The sequence below is a fragment of the Melitaea cinxia genome, chromosome 25, assembly GCF_905220565.1.
Source record: "Melitaea cinxia chromosome 25, ilMelCinx1.1, whole genome shotgun sequence".
NCBI lineage: Eukaryota > Metazoa > Arthropoda > Insecta > Lepidoptera > Nymphalidae > Melitaea > Melitaea cinxia.
This window is the reverse complement of record NC_059418.1, coordinates 7,167,294-7,188,622: the sequence shown is the minus strand read 5'-3', so window position 1 is coordinate 7,188,622 and position 21,329 is coordinate 7,167,294. Positions and strand designations below refer to the sequence as shown.

Genomic DNA, 21,329 nt, shown 5'->3' with positions numbered 1-21,329 from the left:
TACATAAACATACGGCCAACCTGATGGTAAGCGGTTACCGTAGCCTATGTTGAAATAATATCTACAATTTTAGGAGAATTGTAAGAACGTAGATGATCCTACCCAAAATCCCACCCAGGAGCTCTGGTCACCTTACTCACACAGGACCACAACACTGCTTGAAAGCAGTATAATTTAGCTGTCTTCTGTAAGGTCGAGGTACTTTCAAAATCGGACTTCTCAGGATTTGGGCATATTGAGGATTTCTGCTGTGCCTTATTTCAAAAATTATTTTAGGATCAAGCTCTGATCCTTCTCCTACATTGCGAAAGAGGTCTGTTTCCATATGTGGTATGTTACAGACTGAATACACGCATGCATGCATGATATATGTATAAGCAATTTTGTTTGAACCGTTGACGAAAAGACCTCTTATGACAGTCTTCGCGCCGATAGCCTAGTAAAACTAGAACTTGACCACGCCTTAAAGTGCATTCTAGTGCACACAATATAACTGAGGTAGGGCACAGCAGGAATTTCCTGCTCGAAATATGGAGCAGCCCGACTGGGGTAGTACCTCGACCTTACAGAAGATCACAGCTCAATAATACTGTTTTCAAGCAGTATTGTGTTCCTGTTGGTGAGTAAGGTGACCAGAGCTCCTGGGGGATTGGGGATTGGGTCGGCAACGCGCTTGCGATGCTTCTGGTGTTGCAGACGTCTATAAGCTACGGTAATCTCTTAGCATCAGGTGAGCCGTAACCTTGTTTGCCGACCTAAGGACATAAAAAAAAAAACATTCAAGCCTAATAAATAAGTAATAAGCCAACTTACCCGGTCAAGCCAGTATTAGCGTTCAGCTGCCCGAGACCAAGTGTATTGCTACCGAGTGTTGATGTATTGCCGAACAGACCTCCTCCCCCCAGACCTGAGTCTAGACCTGGGAACAAAATCAAAATCAAAAACAGCTTTATTCAAAAATATGAGCACTTTCGAATAGTCATTTTACAAATTAAAATTTTAAATTGATTATTATTTTTGTAAAAGTAAAGTTACCACCAATTGGGAATATCTATACATATAATAAAATGGTAGGAAAGTCAAACCTGTACATTGAATATTTTTTTAAAAGAATACTTGGGGTGTGATCTACAATTGATACCGAAGCCAAAAGTATAGTTTTTGGAATTTTTGTCTGTTTGTCTGTATGTATGTCCGGGATAAACTCGAAAAGTACCGCATGGATTTACTTCAAATTTGGCACGAATATTATTAAGAAGTCGGGTCAACATATAGGCTACATATCACGCTATCACCTACGGGGAACGAGCAGTGAACCTTTATTTCTTCAACGCATTCTGTAACAACATGTAAACTAACGACGCATATTTGAATGTTGTTGTTATTATGTTAATAACCATGCTATAAGCTAGCTTCACACTATAAATAAAGACATTCTGTACTATATTTAGTATCAGCATTGCACCAGTGCGAAGCCGGGGCGGGTCGCTAGTAATATATATGTCTAAGATATACACACTCTGTCTGTTCATAAAGTAGGCGATTAAATGCCTGTGTAGGTAACGACCGGATCATATCCTACTTAAATAATTGTGTTTGCTCGCAAACGAAAAAAAAAAAACCGACTTCAATTACATCGACAAGTAATACAACGTAGATCGACGAAAAAATATTCAAGCAACTACGCGTTATCAAAGATTAATCAAAAAGTAGTTATCAGATCTCGAAAAAATTTAAATGTGACCACATGATAAACATCAGCTTTCGATTAAATTAAAAATTATCAAAATCGGTACACCCAGTAGAAAGTTATTGGAAATTTTCGAGAGTTTCCCTCGATTTCTCTGAGATCCCATCATCAGATCCTGGTTTCCTTATCACGGTACCAAACTAGGGATATCCCCTGTCCAACAAAAAAATAATTATCAAAATCGGTACATCCAGTAGAAAGTTATGCGGTATAATACAACGTAGGTCGACGAAAAAAGCGTCAAGTAAAAACGCTTTATTAGATATAGCTCGAAAAGTAGTTGTTAGATCTCAAATAAATTTAAATGGGACCAATTGGCTCACACCACCTTTCGATTAAAACAAAATTTGTCGAAATCGGTCTACCCGGTCAAAAGTTCTGATGTAACATACATAAAATAAAAAAGAAAAAATACAGTCGAATTGAGAACCTCCTCCTTTTTTGGAAGTCGGTTAAAAATACATACATAGCGATGGATTAATATAAGGGGACCATCAATAAATTACGTCACACGTTAAGGGGGGTCGACGAAGTGTGACAAGGGGTGGGGAGATTCAAGATTTATTTAATAACGCTTCAGACGCTAACGACTGCTCTGGTGTAATGGTGTGTGAGCCGTGTCGACGGCGCCTAAACACTCGGAACTAACGGTCGTGGATTCGATTCCCGCTCGGAGTGGATATTTGTGTTTATACAAATATTTATTTCCGGCCTGGTTGTTAGCCCTTATAACTTCTATGGAAATAATAACTGATTTTCTAATTTAATCTAATTTTTCGGGGTGTAAAAATATACAATACATAATGTCACACTAGGGGTCCCATAAATATATCATCATCATCATCATGACAAGATCGAGATCATCTATGACAAGGACGGGGCAGGGACTACGAAAGTGTAAAATTCGTGTGACGTAATTTATGGATGGTCTCATCAGTATTATTTAGCTGTGATCTTCTGTAAGGTCGACGTACTTCCCCAGTCGGGCTGCTCCAGATTTTGAGCAGGAAATTTCCTGCTGTGGCCTACCTCAGTTGACAGAGTTAACTTTAGTTAATATATAAATGAATCGCATCATACCCGTTCTGAAGGTGTTCTGAGCCGGTGGTTGGAACAGAGACGATGTTCCAGTTGTGCCTAGTGTACCAAAGGCCGGGGCTCCGGTCTTAGCCGGAAACGTGCCTAGACCACCGCCTAGGCCTGTGCCTGAAAACATTAAATTCCAAATTTACTCTATACTAATATAATTTCTATAATAAAAAAGTGGTTACGACATTAAAGAATATAGCCTCCCACACTGTTCTCGCGGGTGTCGTAAGCGGCGAGTAAGTGATAAGTTCCACTACCACCTTGGAACTTAAAAAGCCGACCGATGGCGGGATAACCATTTAACTGCTGGCTTTGAAATACACAGGCCGAAAAAGGCAGCAACGCCATGCGTGGAATTTAACACAAAAAGTTATTGTTCAGTTCGCAGAGTTATAAGGTAAATAAATTTCTATAATAAAAGTAGCCTAAGTTACTCCCAGTCCCATCCCCCCAGTATTACAGTATTACATTAGCTATCTGCTAGTGAAATTCCCGTCGATATCAGTTTAGCCGTTTCAGAGATTAGCCGGAGCAAACAGACAGACAGGCAGACAGACAAAAATTGTAAAAAAATGCTATTTTGGTATATATACCGTGTATACTTCCATATTGCATTTTGTAAAAAGCGGTTATTTTAATATTAAAAACAGACACTCCAATTTTATTTATTTGTACATTTGTATAGATATATATATGTTGAAGAGGTTTTTATTTTATTTTTTATATTTTTAATAACGGCAACATTATTATGTTCGTCTACTTATCTATATTTTTTTTTTTCTTACTTCCGACCTACAAATTGTTCTTACCACACAATAAATCAATAAATCTATGTTCTCAAGCCAAAATATTTAATTTATACAAGTTCAACATCAAACAATATATATAAATTGTAATATACATTATACATATTAAAAAACATTATTGCCTTTGTGCAAGAAAAAAAGTGTGCTTTAGACCACACGCCTGAAGTAAAACTTCCTTAGTAATAAGCCTGCACTGTATCTTACATATACGAAACGTGACTATGAGAGAAAGAGAGAAAAAAAATTCGTGCTCGCACCTCTCTTTCTGCTCCGTTCAACTCGCCCGATCACACTTTTCTAACGCTCTCGTCACACATTCACCAGCTTACTCCCCAAGACAAGATCGCGTAAAGAAGTTTTAATTGTTTTTTTTTTTAAACATTTTTGAATATCATATCAAAAATTGATCGCTCCAGCGGGGTTCGAACCCGCGTCTCCGACCGACCGTGTCGGCGCTCTAGCCGATTAAGCTGTGGAACGATGTACCCGCTGGATCGAAATTTTTGATATGATGATTTTTATATTCGGTTTAAGCGAACCGTGGCGCCGTCTATAGTGAGCTCTTTACAGAAACCCGTGACTATTCAAAGTTTCATATTACAATGAAAATCTTTGACAGGAGACGACACCATGCTATTTTTAATATGTACGATTTTATTTTTTGTGTTACCCACACATTAGGAATTCTAAACATTTTTTAATATCATATCAAAAATTGACCACTCCATTCTTTTTTTTTTTATTCTTTCTATCTACAATCAGCCCTTGAGCTGTGATCAGATTGGTCGTTTCTTTAGGTAGCAGTTCGAGATTCTTCACATCCAGCAATGCGTCATCTATATATAAAATTCTCGTGTCATGGTGTTAAACATTGAACTCCTCCGAAACGGCTCGACCGATTTTAATAAAATTTTGTGGGCATATCGGGTAGGTCTGAGAATCGGCCAACATCTATTTTTCATACCCCTAAGTTACAGGGGGGGGGGATTAAGCGGGTTAATAACATATATGGCAAAGAAACGTTTGCGGGGTCAGCTAGTCTCATTATAATATCCATTAGACTGATGCTATTCCCTTCCTCTTGAGCCTGTAGATAGTCTGAGAACTCCAGAAGTATCACAGCGAGCGCATTTTTATGATATGTCTTTGTTTATATCTAATGTAGGACATTTCTATGATTTCCTCGACAATTGGGGTTTGGAGGTACTAGTGTACTTCAATATTCTTCGTGAACCAAAGAAGTCAAGGTTTTAAGTGCTTTATTTTGAAAGCGTTCAAGAAGTTTTAATTTAAAAAAGTAATTCTTACCTAAAGTTGGTTGTGTATTAAAGGAGAAGGACGCTTGAGTGGTTTGAGGTTTGCCAAATATTGACGAGGTCCCGAAGAGACCGGACCCCGATGTATTGGCGCCGAACGCTGGTGTCCCACCGAATGCTGTTCAAAATAAATTTTATATAAAAAAAAATAATCACAAAGATTGGGGTGTGTTAACAGCAAAATCATCATCATCATCATTTCAGCCTATCACAGTCCACTGTTGGACATAGGCCTCCAAAAGTTCGCGCCAAAAATGGCGTGAACTCATGTGTGTTGCCCATAGTCACCACGCTGGGCAGGCGGGTTGGTGACCGCAGGGCTGGCTTTGTCGCACCGAAGACGCTGCTGCCCGTCTTCGGCCTGTGTGTTTCAAAGCCAGCAGTTGGATGGTTATCCCGCCATCGGTCGGTATTTTTAGTCCCAAGGTGGTAATGGAACTGTGTTATCCCTTAGTTGCCTCTTACGACACCCACAAAACAAAAAAAAAACAAAAACAGTAAAATTTAACCAAGAAAAACACAAGGCAGAAGTGAAACTTCTGCAAAGTAGCCTACGAGATATTTTTTTACTGTTAATATAAAATGATGTTATGTATTCTATCTCATTCTCTCCTATACATTTATGTTTGTTTCTGTATCGTGACGCGTCTTCGTTTCATCGAGTTTCAAATAATAACGATTTTAAAGAAGTTTTATTTTCCAAAAGTTTGTTAAAATATTGTACTGTGTCTAAACAACTTGATATTCATACATATAATCCCTTCTTAGTATTAAATAACCAATTATTAGTATTTAATAGTGTTCTTTTAATTTACTGACATCATCATCATCATCACTTCAGCCTATCGCAGTCCACTGCTGGACATAGGCCTCCCCAAGTTCACGCCAGACATCCCCATCTTCCATGAGTTTGAACTTAAAAATTTACTAACAACCATCTTTTAATTACTCTGGCGCAGCGGTGTGTAAAGACCGACAGTCGCGGGATCGATTTATGTTTGGGGTGGGTATTTATAGTAGCCGGTGTGTGCTTGTGGGTGACCACCGAGCCTCGGACAGCACGTCAACGTATCGATCTGTTATATACAGGTTATGTATGTCTAACCCAGTGCCTCGTAAGCACTTTGATTTAGAAGCTTATTAATCTCGAGTCTGAAGACTCAGTCTCCAGTCAACTTCGGGTCAGACCACTTGCCTTTTCCATTTCCACTGTTTCAAATTAATAAAGTGACCTTTTATTATAAATCAAGTTCAGATTTCCTTTTTATCCTTTTTTAAAAAAGACTCAAATAGAAAGCCGTATAACGGATCGTCGGGCTGGACCTGGCGCGCCGGAGCCGAAGGTGGGCGCCGTGGTCTGCTGGGGCTTGGCCCCGAACAGGCCTCCGGTCGCGGCGCCGAAGCCCCCGAAGGCCGAGCTGGCGGGCGCGCCGAAGCCCGACGTGGCCGGCTTCGCGCCGAACAGCCCCGTGGACGGCTGCGGACACGAGCACATTACGACTCTTTTTAGCCGACTACCAAGGAAGGGTTATGTTTTTCGCGCGTATCTTATATGTATGTATGTATGTTTGTATGTAATATTCTTTACTACCTCATATTTCCAGAACCACTGAACGGATTTACATAATTGAGGTATCGTTAGGTTCGTCTTAGCTGCCCAAGTGTTCTTAGATAGGTGACATTAAAAAAAATCAAACATGGCGGCTGCGCGAAGCCATTGTAGTTAATGAAAAAAAATTTTTTACAATTACTTCACATCTTACGAACAGACAGTTTTATAATGTGCTACAATACAACATATTCACTTCAGCCTATGTCAGTCCACTGCTGGACATAGGCCTCCCCAAGTTCGCGCCACACATCCCGGTCTTCCGCAATCCTCATCCAGCCTACACCGGCAATCTTACGTAGATCGTCGGTCCAACGGGCCGGAGGACGTCCCACACTGCGTTTGCCAAGACGCGGTCTCCACTCTAGGACCCGTCTACTCCAACGGCCATCGGTCCTGCGACACAGATGACCAGCCCACTGCCACTTCAACTTGCTAACTCTGTGGGCTATGTCGGTTACTTTCGTTCTCTCGCGGATAGTCTCATTTCTAATCCTATCTTTGAGAGAAACCCCAAGCATAGCCCGTTCCATTGCACGTTGAGCGACTTTAAACTTGTGGACCAGTCCCTTCGTCAGACACTGACGTCTGACGTCTCGGCTCCGTATGTTAACACAGGCAGGACGCATTGCTCGAAAACTTTTGTCTTCAAGCATTACGGAATCTTCGAAGTGAAGACTCGACGGAGTCTGCCAAACGCCGCAACAACAACATATTATGCGGTCGAAAATAAAAGCAAATGTGCTTTAGACCAAACGACTGAAGTAAAACTTCTTTACGCCCGCTTGACTTGGAGTGTAGGTTGGTGAATGCGTGACGAGAGCGTTACGAAAAGTGCGATAATTCGAGGCGAACGGAAGTTGAGACGGCGATATAAGTTAGTGAAGATAGAAAGAGAGAGAGTTACGTTTCGTAAGTTTAACTTCAGTCGTGTGGTCTAAAGCACACTCGTTTCAAACTAAAAAGTTTGATAACATTCAGATTTATGTGATATAATTAATCTTGTATTGTACCAACGAATGAGTTAGAGACGTCTTAACAAATAATCTTATATCTTATATATAAAATTCTCTTGTCACAGTGTTAATTAAAATACTCCTCCAAAACGGGTGGACAGATTATTATGAAAATTTGTGTGTATTTAGAATCTGAGAATCGGCCAACATCCATTTTCATATCTCGTTATAAAGTGGGGGGGGGTGATTAAGGGGGGGTTAATAACATATATGGCAAATCAACTTTTGGCGGGGTTAACTAATTTTTATATAAAACTAAAACAAGTTAATTTACCTGATTCTGCGTGTTCGTACCAAAGCCGAATGTCGACGTGTTCGTACCGAAAGCGGGAGCCTGTGTTGTTGTCGCCCCAAACAATCCCGTACCTACAAATAATCGAAAGTAATAACTTATTAAATATGTTTAACATACGTACACGGTCATCGGTGTCAGTTTCACACGAAATATGATAAAATTTATTATAAAACTCTGTTTTCTTGAAACATTAATTGCGGAATTTCTTGCCGATTCTTCTTTGCAGAATCTACATTCCGAATCGGCGATAGCTTTACTTTTAACAAAATTAATTAGATACAATAAATGTTATTATGTATATTTATTGCACCGTGCCTCGTAGAGCACGTTAAGCCGTCGGTCCCAGTTGTTATCATGTACACCTGATAGCGATCGTTACTCGTAGTAGGGAATATACCTGACAGCCCGCATTGGATCGTGTGGTGGATTAAGCTCTGATCCTTGTCCTACATGGGGAAAGAGGCCTATGCCCAGTACTGGGATATTACAGGCTGAAGCGATATTTATTGCAACATGTTATTTCAAGTGTTTTTGAAGACTATTTGAATGAAGTAATTTTTAATTTCAATATTAACACAGCCCGAACAAAAACAGGGTCAAGCCTAGAACTAACAGGGTTTAACTGAGGTAGGGCAAAATCTGGAGCAGCCCGACTGGGATAGTACCTCGACCTTACAGAAGATCACAGCTAAATAATACTGTTCTCAAGCAGTATTGTGTTCCTGTTGGTGAGTAAGGTGGCCAGAGCTCCTGGGGGGGAATATTGCTAACGTCTATAAGCTACGGTAATCGCTTACCATCAGGTGAGCCATACACTTGTTTGCCGATCTAGTTGTATATAAAAAATAAAATAAAAACGACAATAATGTAGAAATATTTACCAGTAGATGGCGCTCCGAAAGCGGGCTTGTTGGCTCCGAACAGACCCGTTGTATTTGTGTTCGCCTGCGTCGCGTTACCGAACGAAAATGTATCTGGATAATAATAGTAAATATATTCATCTATACATATAAATAAAACATTATTATACACACATGTAATAGTAGTTTATGCAACTGTCATATAATGAAGGGTATTAAAACACGAGTGTGAGTTTCATAATAGTAACGAGTGTTTTAATACCCGTGTTATATGCAGTTGCATACACTACTTTATCTTCACTAATGCAATTAATCAAACAACAAGAGTAAAAGCTGACAATAGTTTATTTATAATAATTGTTCAAATTTTGGATGGTACAATTCTGAAAGTTAATGTTAATTTTCATATAATTTTCTAGATTTTTCTGGCAAAAGATTGTGAATTAATTTTGTTGCCAATTCTAGAATATCCGGAGGCGTACAAATATCATCGTCGCTATCCATTTTTAACTTTTAATTTATTAAATAACAATTCACGCGTACGTGTATTGTTACAGTGATTTTGCCGCCATTAAAATCTAACCAATGAGAGCGCAGCTGCGCGCATGCGCGCGATGTTATAATGAGATTTTACGATATCGATGTGGATATTATACCATCATGTGAAATTGCTTAAATTGAGTGTTTTGTTGTCTGCGCTATAACAGTAGTAATTATAAGTCAAGTATTGGAAACATAAGTAGAATGTTACAACATTAGTGTAGATAAACTATTTTTTTATACCGGAATTCTCACGCAATCGGAATTACCGCACCCGTGCATCTACCGCCCAGATAGGTATGAAATAACCAAACTTTTTCGAATTGAAAAATTCTTTTTGTATTAGCCCATGCGTGTGTGCGTACGTATGTATGTATGTATATGGACGTGTTTATTCTGTTTAGATAGGTAGAAGCGAGAATAAATAACGATATTATAATACTTACTGGTTTGTCCGAAGGCGGGAGTCGAACCTATGCCCGTACCGAATAAGCTCGGAGCGCTTGTCGTTGCCGGTTGGCCGAAAGCTATTAACAAATAAAACAAACATTTCTTATGTATAACAAAAAAAAACTAATCAAGTATTCAGAAATAAAACAAATTGTAATCATCGCGCGGCGAACAATATGCAAAAAAAGTGTTTAAGCTGGTATAGCATCGTTTCAGAATTCTAATTATATAGCCATAATTGCACCATTAATTCTACTTCTCTTTTATAGCAAGACGAAACTTGTTAGATAAATAAATTACATATCTGTGTATGGGCGTATTTACATGGGCCAAAAAGGTTTTGTATAAATACAAATATACATCCCGAACGGGAATCAAACCTGAAATCATTCGGTGTCTTTTTTTTATGTCACTAGGTCGGCAAACAAGCGTACGGCTCAACTGATGGTAAGCGATTACCGTAGCTTATAGACGCCTGCAACACCAGAAGCATCGCAAGCGCGTTGCCGACCCAATCCCCAATCCCCCCAGGAGCTCTGGTCACCTTACTCACCAACAGGAACACAATACTGCTTGAAAACAGTATTATTTAGCTGTGGTCTTCTGTCAGGTAGAGGTACTACCCCAGTCGGGCTGCTCCATATTTTGAGCAGGAAATTCCTGCTGTGCCCTAACCTCAGTTAAAAAGTTGTTTTAGGCGCCTACTCGCACGTCTACACCAGAGCAGTTGTCAATTTACTAGTAATCAGTATATATACCGTATTTAGATTATTATTTATTAAATGACAGCAAACAAAAGAGTAATCGTGTTTAACATACTTGAAGCTCCGAACAGAGGTTTGTTCTCGGTCTGCTGAAAGCCTCCAAACACTCCCCCTCCTTGGGCCCCCTTCCTACCGGCCGTGTAGTCTTCCAAGCGTAACTCTTCCAACGACTTGCTATCGTATTCCTGGAAATAATAATAATACTTGTTGAAGCAAAACTACGGACACTTCAATTTTATTGATATGAATGTATAGATCACGAGATGCCATCTATACTTTCACATTTTTACTAATTGACTTCAAAAAAGGTGGGGGGGGCTACTCAATTCGACATATATATATATATTTTTATTTTTTTTTATGTATGTTCGGGGATAACTTCGTCCTTTATGAACCAATTTTCAAAATTCTTTTTTTGTTGGAAAGGAGATATCCCAAATGTGGTACCATGATAAGGAAACCGGGATCCGATGATGGAATCTCAGAGAAATCTAGGGAAACCCTCGAAAATCGTAGTGACGACTAGTGCGTTTATTAATTTTTTTTTTCACAATAATAACAGTTATATTGGACAAACATGTTTGGCGTGATCTGGACGTTTGTATATTGTTTCCAGACACAGGAATTAATTCTACTGGTAGCCGTTTTATGGACGTAGAAGATTTTTTTTTTACTAACATTCAATTTATTTTTGGACCTCCTATCAAAATATATAAGCTATATTTATCTAGTCAAAGAATAAAAAAACCACAAACCTTCATACAAGTAATGCAATGGTGTTTTATATTGACATTCTGCGACGAACCACTTTTGACCACCACATCGGTGCCCACAACTGGATTATACTTGACGTGGCCCGTACCAGTCGCTTGTTGTGTTACAAAACCACCTGAAATTAATTATATTATTATTAATTTAGTCTGTGACATCCCACTGCTGGCCTCTTTCTCCGTGTAGGAGATGGGTCGGAGCTTAATCCACCATATTGCTTCACTGGATATTACGAAGATATATTCCCTGATAAGAGTAGCAATTACTATCGAGTGTATATGATAGCAACTGGTTCTTCGAGGCGCAATGGGGAGACCCATAACAACAAAACACCAGACACGCAAACCGGAAAAAAAAATTAATTTACCATTCAATAATAATCATTATAATATCTAGTCTGACATAGATTTTTCATCTTACTGGGAGACTTTGAGTCCAAACTATTATTATTAATAGTTTTACGTTTTAATAGTAATACGGTCGCTTAGACCGAATATAAAATCATCATATCAACAATTTCGATCTAGCGGGTACATCGTTCCATAGCTTAATTGGCTAAAGCCGACACGGTCAGTCAGAGATGCAGGTTCGATCCCCGCTGGAGCGTTCGATTTTTTATATATTAAAAAAAATGCTTATTATTATTAATGTTTATAATAAATAAGACACTCCTGACAGTTTCACTCGAGTATATACGTCATTACGAAAGAACGTCTGGATAAATTAATAATAACTTGTGTCATTTGCTTCACTGACTGAAGTCTGTAATATCCCACAGGGCCTCTTTCTCCATGTAGAATGATCAGAGCTTAATTCACCACACTGCTCCAATGCGGGTTGGCGGATATTTTCCCTACTAAGTACTATGAGTAACGATCGCTATCAGGTGTACATGATAACAACCGGGACCGACGGCTTAACGTGCTCTCCGAAGCACGGTGGGGAGACCCACTAGGACTGCACAAACACCCAGACCACGGCAAACACCTGTATGGCCAATACAAATGTTTGTCGTGTGCGGGGATCGAACCCGCAACCGCCAGCGCAACAGCCACAAACCAGTACTGTGGCCTCCCTTTCTTACAAGCATGCTTTATCTAGACAGGTTAATCACTGTATGAAAAATAAATATAATCAGTAACAATAACAGTAACTCACCGCCAGTATTGCCAAACAAGCCACCACCTCCGAGAGTGGTGTTCTGCTGACCGAATAGACCAGTAGATGTGGACGGAGCCGAACCGAACAACCCGGTTGTATTTGTGCTGGCCGTGCTACCGAAACCGAAACCTGAGGACAAAATATATATGAACTGAATATTCTCTTTTGGATTTTATCGCGGTTTATTAAGTTTTTTAAATGCCCGACGTTTCGGATATCGGATGCTGTGTTCTGTTCTGCTCTTATCCGTTCTGTTCTGTTCTGTTCTTTTCTGTTTCATCCTATTCTATTTAATGTAAATTAAAAAAGAGGAGATTGTCAATTGGACTGTAACGTATTAGCTCAAATGTTTTTAGCTAGTCAACGAAGAAGACTGAGGAGACAGCACGATATTTCCTGCTCAAAATATGGAGCAGCCCGACTGGGGTGGTACCTCGACCTTACAGCAGATCACAGCTAAATAATACTGCTTGCGTTCCTGTTGGTGAATAAGGTGACCAGAGCTCCTGGGAGATTGGGGGTAGGGTCGGCAACGCGCTTGCGATGCTTCTGGTGTTGCAGGCATCTATAGGCTGCGGTAATCTCTTACCATCAGGTGAGCCATACGCTTGTTTGCCAACCTAGTTGTATAAAAAAAAGCAGTTAGCAGCGTAAAGTTAGCTAGCCAATGAATGCGCTCGCACACCGTCACAAAAAACCGACGAACCATGATTTCTGTGGCCATGGTTTCTGTAAAGTATCCGAACGGTCGGGCAATTAAAAAACCTTAATAAACCGCGATAAAATCCGAACAAGTTGTTTCATTATAATCAGTGAAATCCGCGTAAACATTAGAAAACAAATATTCTCATTTATATAATTTTTTTTAACCGAATCATATAAAAGAAGGATGTACTGAATACGATTTTTTTTTATGTGTGAACTGTATTAAATTAGATGATTTGATTCATCATCATATACATATATTAATACGCTAAGGTTAAGATGTTTGCCTCCCTTTTAGAGAAAACCTCACAATTAGTCCACATCGCGGCATCAACAATTTAAAAAAATTATTGCTTTTGTTTTTATAAATTAATTATTAAAATTATTTATATATGACTTAGGCCTAAATTTTGAAACAACGTCAACATGATTGACAATTATTATGTATTTAGTGCGAATTATTCGCACGGGTATTGCTAGTGTTCATTATAGACAGAACAAGGTTTCTATAAAATATTATGATGATTGCTCGCAAACGAAAAAAAAATAATAATCAATGAAATAAACGCGAATAATTAAGATAATACTTAAAATTACTGGTCGGATCACAATGAAATTTTAACGGGACCACACGACAAGCACCATCTTTCATAATAATAAAAAAAGGATCATCCAAATCGGTACACCGAGAAAAAGCTATAATGTAACACACGTCAAATTGAAAATCTCCTCTTTACTTTAAGGTCGGTTATAATCTAATCAAAAAAAAAAAAAAAGTAACAGTACAAAGTCAGCTAGAAAAGTATCAGATAAATAAAAAAAAAAAACCAAGTATCATACCAGTAGGTTTAGCTCCAAAACTAGTATTATTCTGATTATTTCCAAACAGTCCACTCGTTGTCGGCTTATTGAACAGTCCACCGGAGGTCGTGCCGGCACCGAAACCGAACCCACTGCTCGTTCCGAAGCTTGACGTTGTGGCGTTACCACCGAACAGGCTGTTTGAAGTATTGGTTGCCCCGAATAGACCTGGGAACACAAATTATTGTTATACTATGACTGGTCTCGACCGAGTAGAATAGCACCACCCTCTTTCTTCCCGTGGGGGTCGTAAAAGACGACCAAAGGATAAACCTGGCTCAAAATCATCAGGGTCCTAGAGAAGGAAAACTTCATTTGAAACCCCGGAATGGGGTCTCCGTCAAGCATTTGTGGCATAGCTCTAAAATGCGAAAGACTCCTGCAGCCGAACTGGCTCCACACGTATCGACTCGTCGTTACTGTGGGCCTATAGCCAGAGAGGTCGAGAGGGTGGCGCAGAGCTTAGGCAACTCTACGTTGTCCTGAAGAGTGTCTTAGGCGACACAGTGTCTGTCTGACACTGTCTAAATCGTCTGCAATAGACAGACTAAGGCCAATGATGCCTATTGCCTACAGTGGTAAGTCCCACGGTTCCACAAAATTCCACATTTCTGTTTGAAAATAAACGTCAATACAGTAATTGGTTACTTCATCTCTTCTGACAAGCGTTCATATTTATAATATTAGTATGAGAATTAATAGGACTTTTAATAGATTAAGTTATTAGCAACTGTATAAGTTGGCCTTAAGAGTCTGTTTTACTGCCTAGTGATAAAACCTCTAGCTTTACTGTTATACCTCAGCTATGATTTTATATAGCGTCTTCGGTGCGACAAAGCCAGCCCTGCGGTCACCAACCCGCCTGCCCAGCGTGGTGAGTATGGGCAACACAAAGAGTTCGTGCCATTTTTGGGGCGAACTTTTGGTAAGACTATGTTCAGCAGTGGACTGCGATAGGCTAAAGTGATGATGATTTTGCTTCATAGCTTGTGAGAAAGCTTCATCATTACAGCCTATACAGTCCACTGCTGGACATAGGCCTCCACAAGTTTACGCCAAAAATAACGTGAACTCATGTGTTTTGCCCATAGTCACCACGCTGGGCAGGCGGGTTGGTGACCGCAGTACTGGCTTTGTCGCACCGAAGACGCTGCTGCCCGTCTTCGGCCTGCGTATTTCAAAGCCAGCAGTTGGATGGTTATCCCGCCACCGGTCGGCTTTTTAAGTTTTGAGAAAGCTTGGGGAGGCCTATGTCCAGCAGTGGACTAAATGGGCTGAAGTAATTGAAGTATAAATAAATAAACAATAGTTCACAAATATGATCGAATTTAAAGGTATTATAAAATATATATGTATATGAAATTTCATTAAAATCGATAGCATTCACATAAAAGAATTATAGACATGTGCATAATATTTTAGCATTTATACTATAAGTAGACGACCCAGTGAACTTCGTATCATTAGACGTATAATTGAGAAAAATATGGGCAAAATACTTTCTGAACGCACTTATAAATTATTTATCGTTGTGTCCATTTGTTATAAATATTCTTTGACGATTAGCAGGAAAGTGGACATAGGGTGCCAATCAAACCACCAATTGCAAATTCATGCGACGTTTCGATCCTTTATTGGACCATCATCGATCGAAAGAGCACCTATAAATATTTGACAATTTGTCGTTTTTTAGTACAGTCCGTTACTTCTTACTTATGATTCTCACCGTTTAAACCTTCCCTGAACTTCCACAAATATTTAAAGATTAGATTTGGCGAAATCGGTCCAGCCATTCTTAAATTTTAGCGCAAGAAAAGTACAGCAACTGATTTATAATTATAGGTAATTCTAACCTCCTCCAGTTGTAGGTTGGGGGGTGGCATTTGCCCCAAAGGCGGGAGGCGCTCCGAAAGCACTCGTACCGGTTGTGGGTTTGAAACCACTAAATGGGGATGACGTACTGGCACCAGCGTTGAACGATCCTGTTAAAAAGAAAAGAAACTTTCTTAGTCAAAAATAATTAAAATTGATTAAATTAACAATGATGTGAGAGCCACTGCAGGACAGAAACTACATACGTTAGTTGATAAACAAAGTCTGGAGGTAAAAATTATTGAATTTTTTTTCTATACTTTTTTTTTAGTGTCATATGAAAACTAGCTTCTGCCAGGGACTTCGTCCACATGGAAGTTTCTTTAGGCTAACTCGGGAAGCTCTCAAAAGGAAAAAACCCGGTTTTAAAACATTCTTCATTGGTGCTCCGCTCCATTGGTCTTAACGTGATGATATATAGCCTTCTTCGATAAATGGGCTATCTAACACTGAAAGAATTTTTCAAATCGGACCAGTAGTTTCTGAGATTAGCGCGTTCAAACAAACAAACTCTTCAGCTTTTTAATATTAGTATAGATGTTGTCTGCCAATGTCTGCTGTATGTAATGCTGGAAATTAATCTTTTTTTTCTTTCTTAACCGACTTTGGTTCTCAAATCATTTGTATTTTTTATGTGTGTTTTATTACATGTACCAATTTTTATATCTTTTATTTATTTATTCAAGTTGTTGTCTTTGGACCTATTTAAATTTGAGTTATCTGACTAGTATCAATGATGTATATTGTACTATGATGTAAATTAGTCAGTTTTGGTTTTTAATACCAAACATAATTATTGAAAGAAAAAAAAAAGTGTTTTAGACCACACGACTTAATATCTTCAATAACTTATATCTCCCTCTCAGCTTCCGTTCGCCTCGCCCGATCACACTTTTCATAACGCTCTCGTCACACATTCACCAGCTTACTCCCCAAGTCAGGCGTAAAGAAATTTAATAAGTAGCGAAGTGGATATGAGTCGGCTAGCAATATTTAAACATATAAAAAACTTTAACTTACCGAACCCAGTGTTGGTCGTACCAAAGGTTTGTTTCTGGAACATTTCGATGGAGTTTAAACCTCACAGCCAATTCCAATAAACTCCTCAATTCAACTTAGATCACCATGGTGCTCCTGTAAGAAATATACAATTGCATTTACTGCGATAGAGATGATAATATCCTACGTGTAATCATGAGTTGCACAACAGGAGGAGGGCAACCTTACAGACGATCAACTGAGGTAGGGCACAGCAGGGAATATCCTGCTCAAAATCTGGAGCAGACCCACTGGAGAAGTACCTCGACCTTTCAGAAGATCACAGCTAAATAATACTGCTCTCAAATCTTATATAAAAAAGCTAAAATGTTACTTCATAATAATTAGTAACAGTATCAGTTCAGCCTATTGCAGTCCACTGCTGAACAGAATATGTTTGTAATATCAAATCATTTATTTTATTTTGATAATACTATTTTTTTATATTGTAATTAAGCTATGGCCTATGTTGAGCAGTGGCTTGTTACATGTTGAATCAATCCAAAAAGTTTTACTGTTATTTTAACCTTTAACCTGTCCTTAGATGTATAATACAAACAATTTTTACTATTTTGGTATATAAATTGAATTTGTCATGTACAATAGGTTATAATACAATGGTTTTGATATGCCAATGGTGACCAAAAAGAAAACTATTTATAATACTGTTATTTTTTTTTTAAACTAATACATATTAATAAAAACTAATACATATACAATATATAGGTGCGTGTGTGTGCCTAAAACAACCACGGTTCAGCGGTTCGATTCCCGCTTGGGATGGATATTTGTGTCTTTCTGAGCCTCTCAACCGTGCCTCAGAGAGCATGTTAAGCCGTCTGTCTCTGCTGTTATCATAATTACCTGATAGCGATCATTACTCATAATAGGGAACATAACTGCCAACCCAACAACCTGTATAGTTTAGGTTTTATTATTTTATTGAATATGCTCCGAAACAAACACCTAGGAATTGATTAAATTGATCAGTAGCTAATCTATAAGTAACAAAACTTTTATGACCATAATAAAAAAGGTTTCAGTGGAAAAGGTCAATGTTTTTAAAATCTTATATTATTACTGACGACTGTCTGATATTACAGATGCGATCACGTTTTATTGCACCATGTGACGTCATTATTAGCGATTTGGGTATTTCACATTGTTTAGTAAACATTACATTTAGGTTATTTAATAATAAACCCCAAAAGTCAATGTTTATTTAATATTACAAGTAATGTATTTTAAATTGAAGATCATTATGTGTGACCATTTTTTTTAATTATCTTGCACCGAAATTAAAATTTCGTAATAATTTAACACAAACAACTACTTACGGGGGTATTTTGAAAGGAAAATGTATTGAGAGCAAAATAATACTATTAAGCACGCTGTCCAACAATGAATTTTTATTTTTTGATAATTATTGTTTTAATGAATAATTTTGAGGAAAACAAAAAATTATTTTGACATTATTCCCAAAAAGAAGTTTGATATCAAACTGCGTTTTTAGAAAAATGAATATCGATATGTTGCTTGCTAATAATACGCCTTGAATATTAAAATATAATTTAAATATTTTATTTTTACGAAAAACTGTCGGTTAAATTTAATATTCTAGGTTACAAAAGAGTAAGGTAGCTTGTTATTGGTAAAATACTATAAATTTTATTTAAATAACACTCACGGGTAGATAATTGATGTTTAATGAATGGTTTGATGAATTTTATCTCATACACTTTATAATTATTAGAATTTGAACACTTCACAAAATACGAATAGTAACGAACCACTGCGAATAGTAACAATATGAGAACTTGAGAAGCACAACCAAAATGCAGATTATATTTACGATACAGATTCAAAATATTAACATATGAAATGTGTCTAATAAGAGCCGCAAAAAAATAAATAAATATACTACTAAGAGTAGTAACTACTTAGAACTAGTTGGATACTGTCCCAAAGTCATACTTTTTAAATTTAAACTACAATTAATTAATCATTTGTGCTGTGTGGCTACGGCACTAAAGAATTTAGCCACCCCCTCTCTTCCCGTGGGTGTCGTAAGAAGCAACTAAGGCATAACAAGGTTCCACAACCATCTTGAAACTTAAGAAGCCGACCGATGGCGGGATAACCATCCAACTGCTGGCTTTGAAATACACAGGTCGAAGACGGGCAGCAGCGTCTTTGGTGCGACAAAACCAGTACTGCGGTCACCAACCCGCCTGCCCAGCGTGGTGACTATGGGCAAAACACATGAGTTCACGTTATTTTTGGCGTAAACTTGTGGAGGCCTATGTCCAGCAGTGGACTGTATAGGCTGTAATGATGAATTAATCATTTAATGAGAATTGGAAATTATTTAAATCCTTCCAAGTAAATTCTTAATTCTTTTTTTAATTCTCTATTTTAAGAAAAATAACTTATCATAAACGAATTTACTTGTGATTGTCGTAATAATTGTGTTTGCTAGCAAAAGAAAAAAACCGACTTCAATTACATAAACAAGTAGCAGGTTTTAGTTGCACCGCGTTCCGACGACGTTGAGAAAATCTCAGACCTCTGAAGGCCTACTGGTTTATTTCTTGTCGCCTCGTATGACATCCTCTGTAGCTCATATGTTCCTCTAATTTTAATTTTTTACAGGTCCATCGCGACCGACACAGGATTTAAGGTTTTTTTTTCTTCTTCATAATTGAATGTTTTATAATTTTGGTGCGTCTATTTTGAATTAAATACGCGCAGCCATGTAGGCGCGGCTGGCAGGGTCACCACGTAGGGATGTGAGTATTAAAACAACCCAGCGATGATATAATACTAATCCTTTATTAACAATCATCAAATATATATATATAGAATGGTATACACAAACAAAATACATATGCTTATTATACACTACAACACAAAGTAAGTAGACGAAAAAAATTAAAAAACGCTCTAGTCGTCACTACGATTTTTGAGGGTTCCCCTCGACTTCTCTGCGATTTCATCATCAGATCCTGGTTTCCTTATCATGGTACTATCCTTGGGATATCTCCTTTCCAACAAAAAAAGAATTATCAAAATCAGTTCGTAAACGACGAAGTTATCACCAAACATACATAAAAAATATATATATATATACGGTCGAATTGAGTAACGTCCACCTTTTTTAAAGTCAGTTAAAAAATCATATTGCAGAAAAGCTTACTTGACTTGAATTTACGGTTGCAAAAATATGTCTTTATTATGTCAAAAATAAAATTTATACGTAGACTCCTAAGAGTTGTGTAAAGGGCCCTGTAAACGATCAAATTATCTATCCAATTTTTGTTTGACAAACGTGTTTGTCAAATTTTTTGATAGTGACATGGAGTATTTTCTCTATGCTCCATGTGTGCGACTATGTTTGTTCATCCCATATCCTTTTCAACTGTCCCAAACTCCTTTACCCTATTTATGATGTCCTTCCCCCTGAAATCCCCCGTCCTGTAAATATTGTTTGCTTATTGATGCTTGTATTTAGTCCTCATTGTACATTCTTGTGTAGATATATCAAACGTAATAGAATTAAATTGTAAATAAATTAGGTATTGTTCTATTATTTAATTGTTTATAGTGTAGATGTAAATAAATTATTAATAATATTCTTGTTTATGTATATAGTATATTTAGTGCTTGTGTTGTTTTAGGTTCATAGTTTGATATATAATACCTACTATTTTGGCAGTCTTCAAAATTCTACTGAGGTTGCTACCTCTAATTCACCGACCAATCTCCGTCGTGTCTTCTCCATCTTACGTGACATTGGCGAAATCATCTGTGCTATTCGGCACTAGTGAAAGCCATTAATTCTAAATTCATTCATTCATTCAACTATGTTTGTCAAATAAAATCTCCTTTATCGCCATCCAATCGCCATCGCCTTGCAACCATGAAGAACAGCACTTACTGCAGCCACTTATGGGATGGCTCTGCCAAGTACCAGCTCGCTGCTTTGGATTCTGTGGATCGACGCGCCAGAAGACTCATCGGTGACAAATCGCTGGTTCGCTCTAGACTTCAAAGTCTCGAACATCGGCGCAAGGTTGCTTGTTTGTCGGTATTTTATAAATTATATTTCGGAGAGTGTGCTCTAGAACTATACAATTTGGTTCCACCATCACCTTTCTACCACCGAACCGCAAGGCATCGCATGAATCTGCACCGCTATGTGGTTGAAATCCCACGATCTCGCACTAAACGATTTGCTTCCTCGTTCCTAATACGCACCGCAAAAATTTGGAATGCCCTTCCGGCTTCCGTTTTCCCAACGAACTATAAGTTGGGTATCTTTAAATCAAGAGTGAATAGGCATCTTCTAGGCAAGCGCGCACCACCTTAGGCTGCATCTTCACTTGCCTTCAGGTGAGATCGCAGTCAAGCGCTAGTCTATATATTA

At 38.1% G+C, this 21,329-nt stretch overlaps 1 protein-coding gene across 1 annotated transcript in view; it reads right to left on the bottom strand.

Annotated features, from left to right (window-relative positions):
* LOC123666083 (nuclear pore complex protein Nup98-Nup96) overlaps positions 1-16,928 on the bottom strand; it is a 64,064-nt gene extending 47,136 nt beyond the window's left edge. Inside the window, exons 1-13 of the mRNA XM_045600291.1 lie at positions 16,882-16,928; positions 15,847-15,953; positions 13,973-14,161; positions 12,425-12,556; positions 11,251-11,384; positions 10,551-10,680; positions 9,728-9,808; positions 8,763-8,855; positions 7,861-7,952; positions 6,285-6,438; positions 4,954-5,079; positions 2,831-2,956; positions 814-919 (exon numbers count right to left, since the gene is read on the bottom strand). Coding sequence (XP_045456247.1) covers positions 814-919; positions 2,831-2,956; positions 4,954-5,079; positions 6,285-6,438; positions 7,861-7,952; positions 8,763-8,855; positions 9,728-9,808; positions 10,551-10,680; positions 11,251-11,384; positions 12,425-12,556; positions 13,973-14,161; positions 15,847-15,953; positions 16,882-16,928 — 1,517 coding nt within the window. The remainder of the gene's footprint in view (positions 1-813; positions 920-2,830; positions 2,957-4,953; positions 5,080-6,284; positions 6,439-7,860; positions 7,953-8,762; positions 8,856-9,727; positions 9,809-10,550; positions 10,681-11,250; positions 11,385-12,424; positions 12,557-13,972; positions 14,162-15,846; positions 15,954-16,881) is intronic.
* Positions 16,929-21,329: the final 4,401 nt, after the last annotated feature.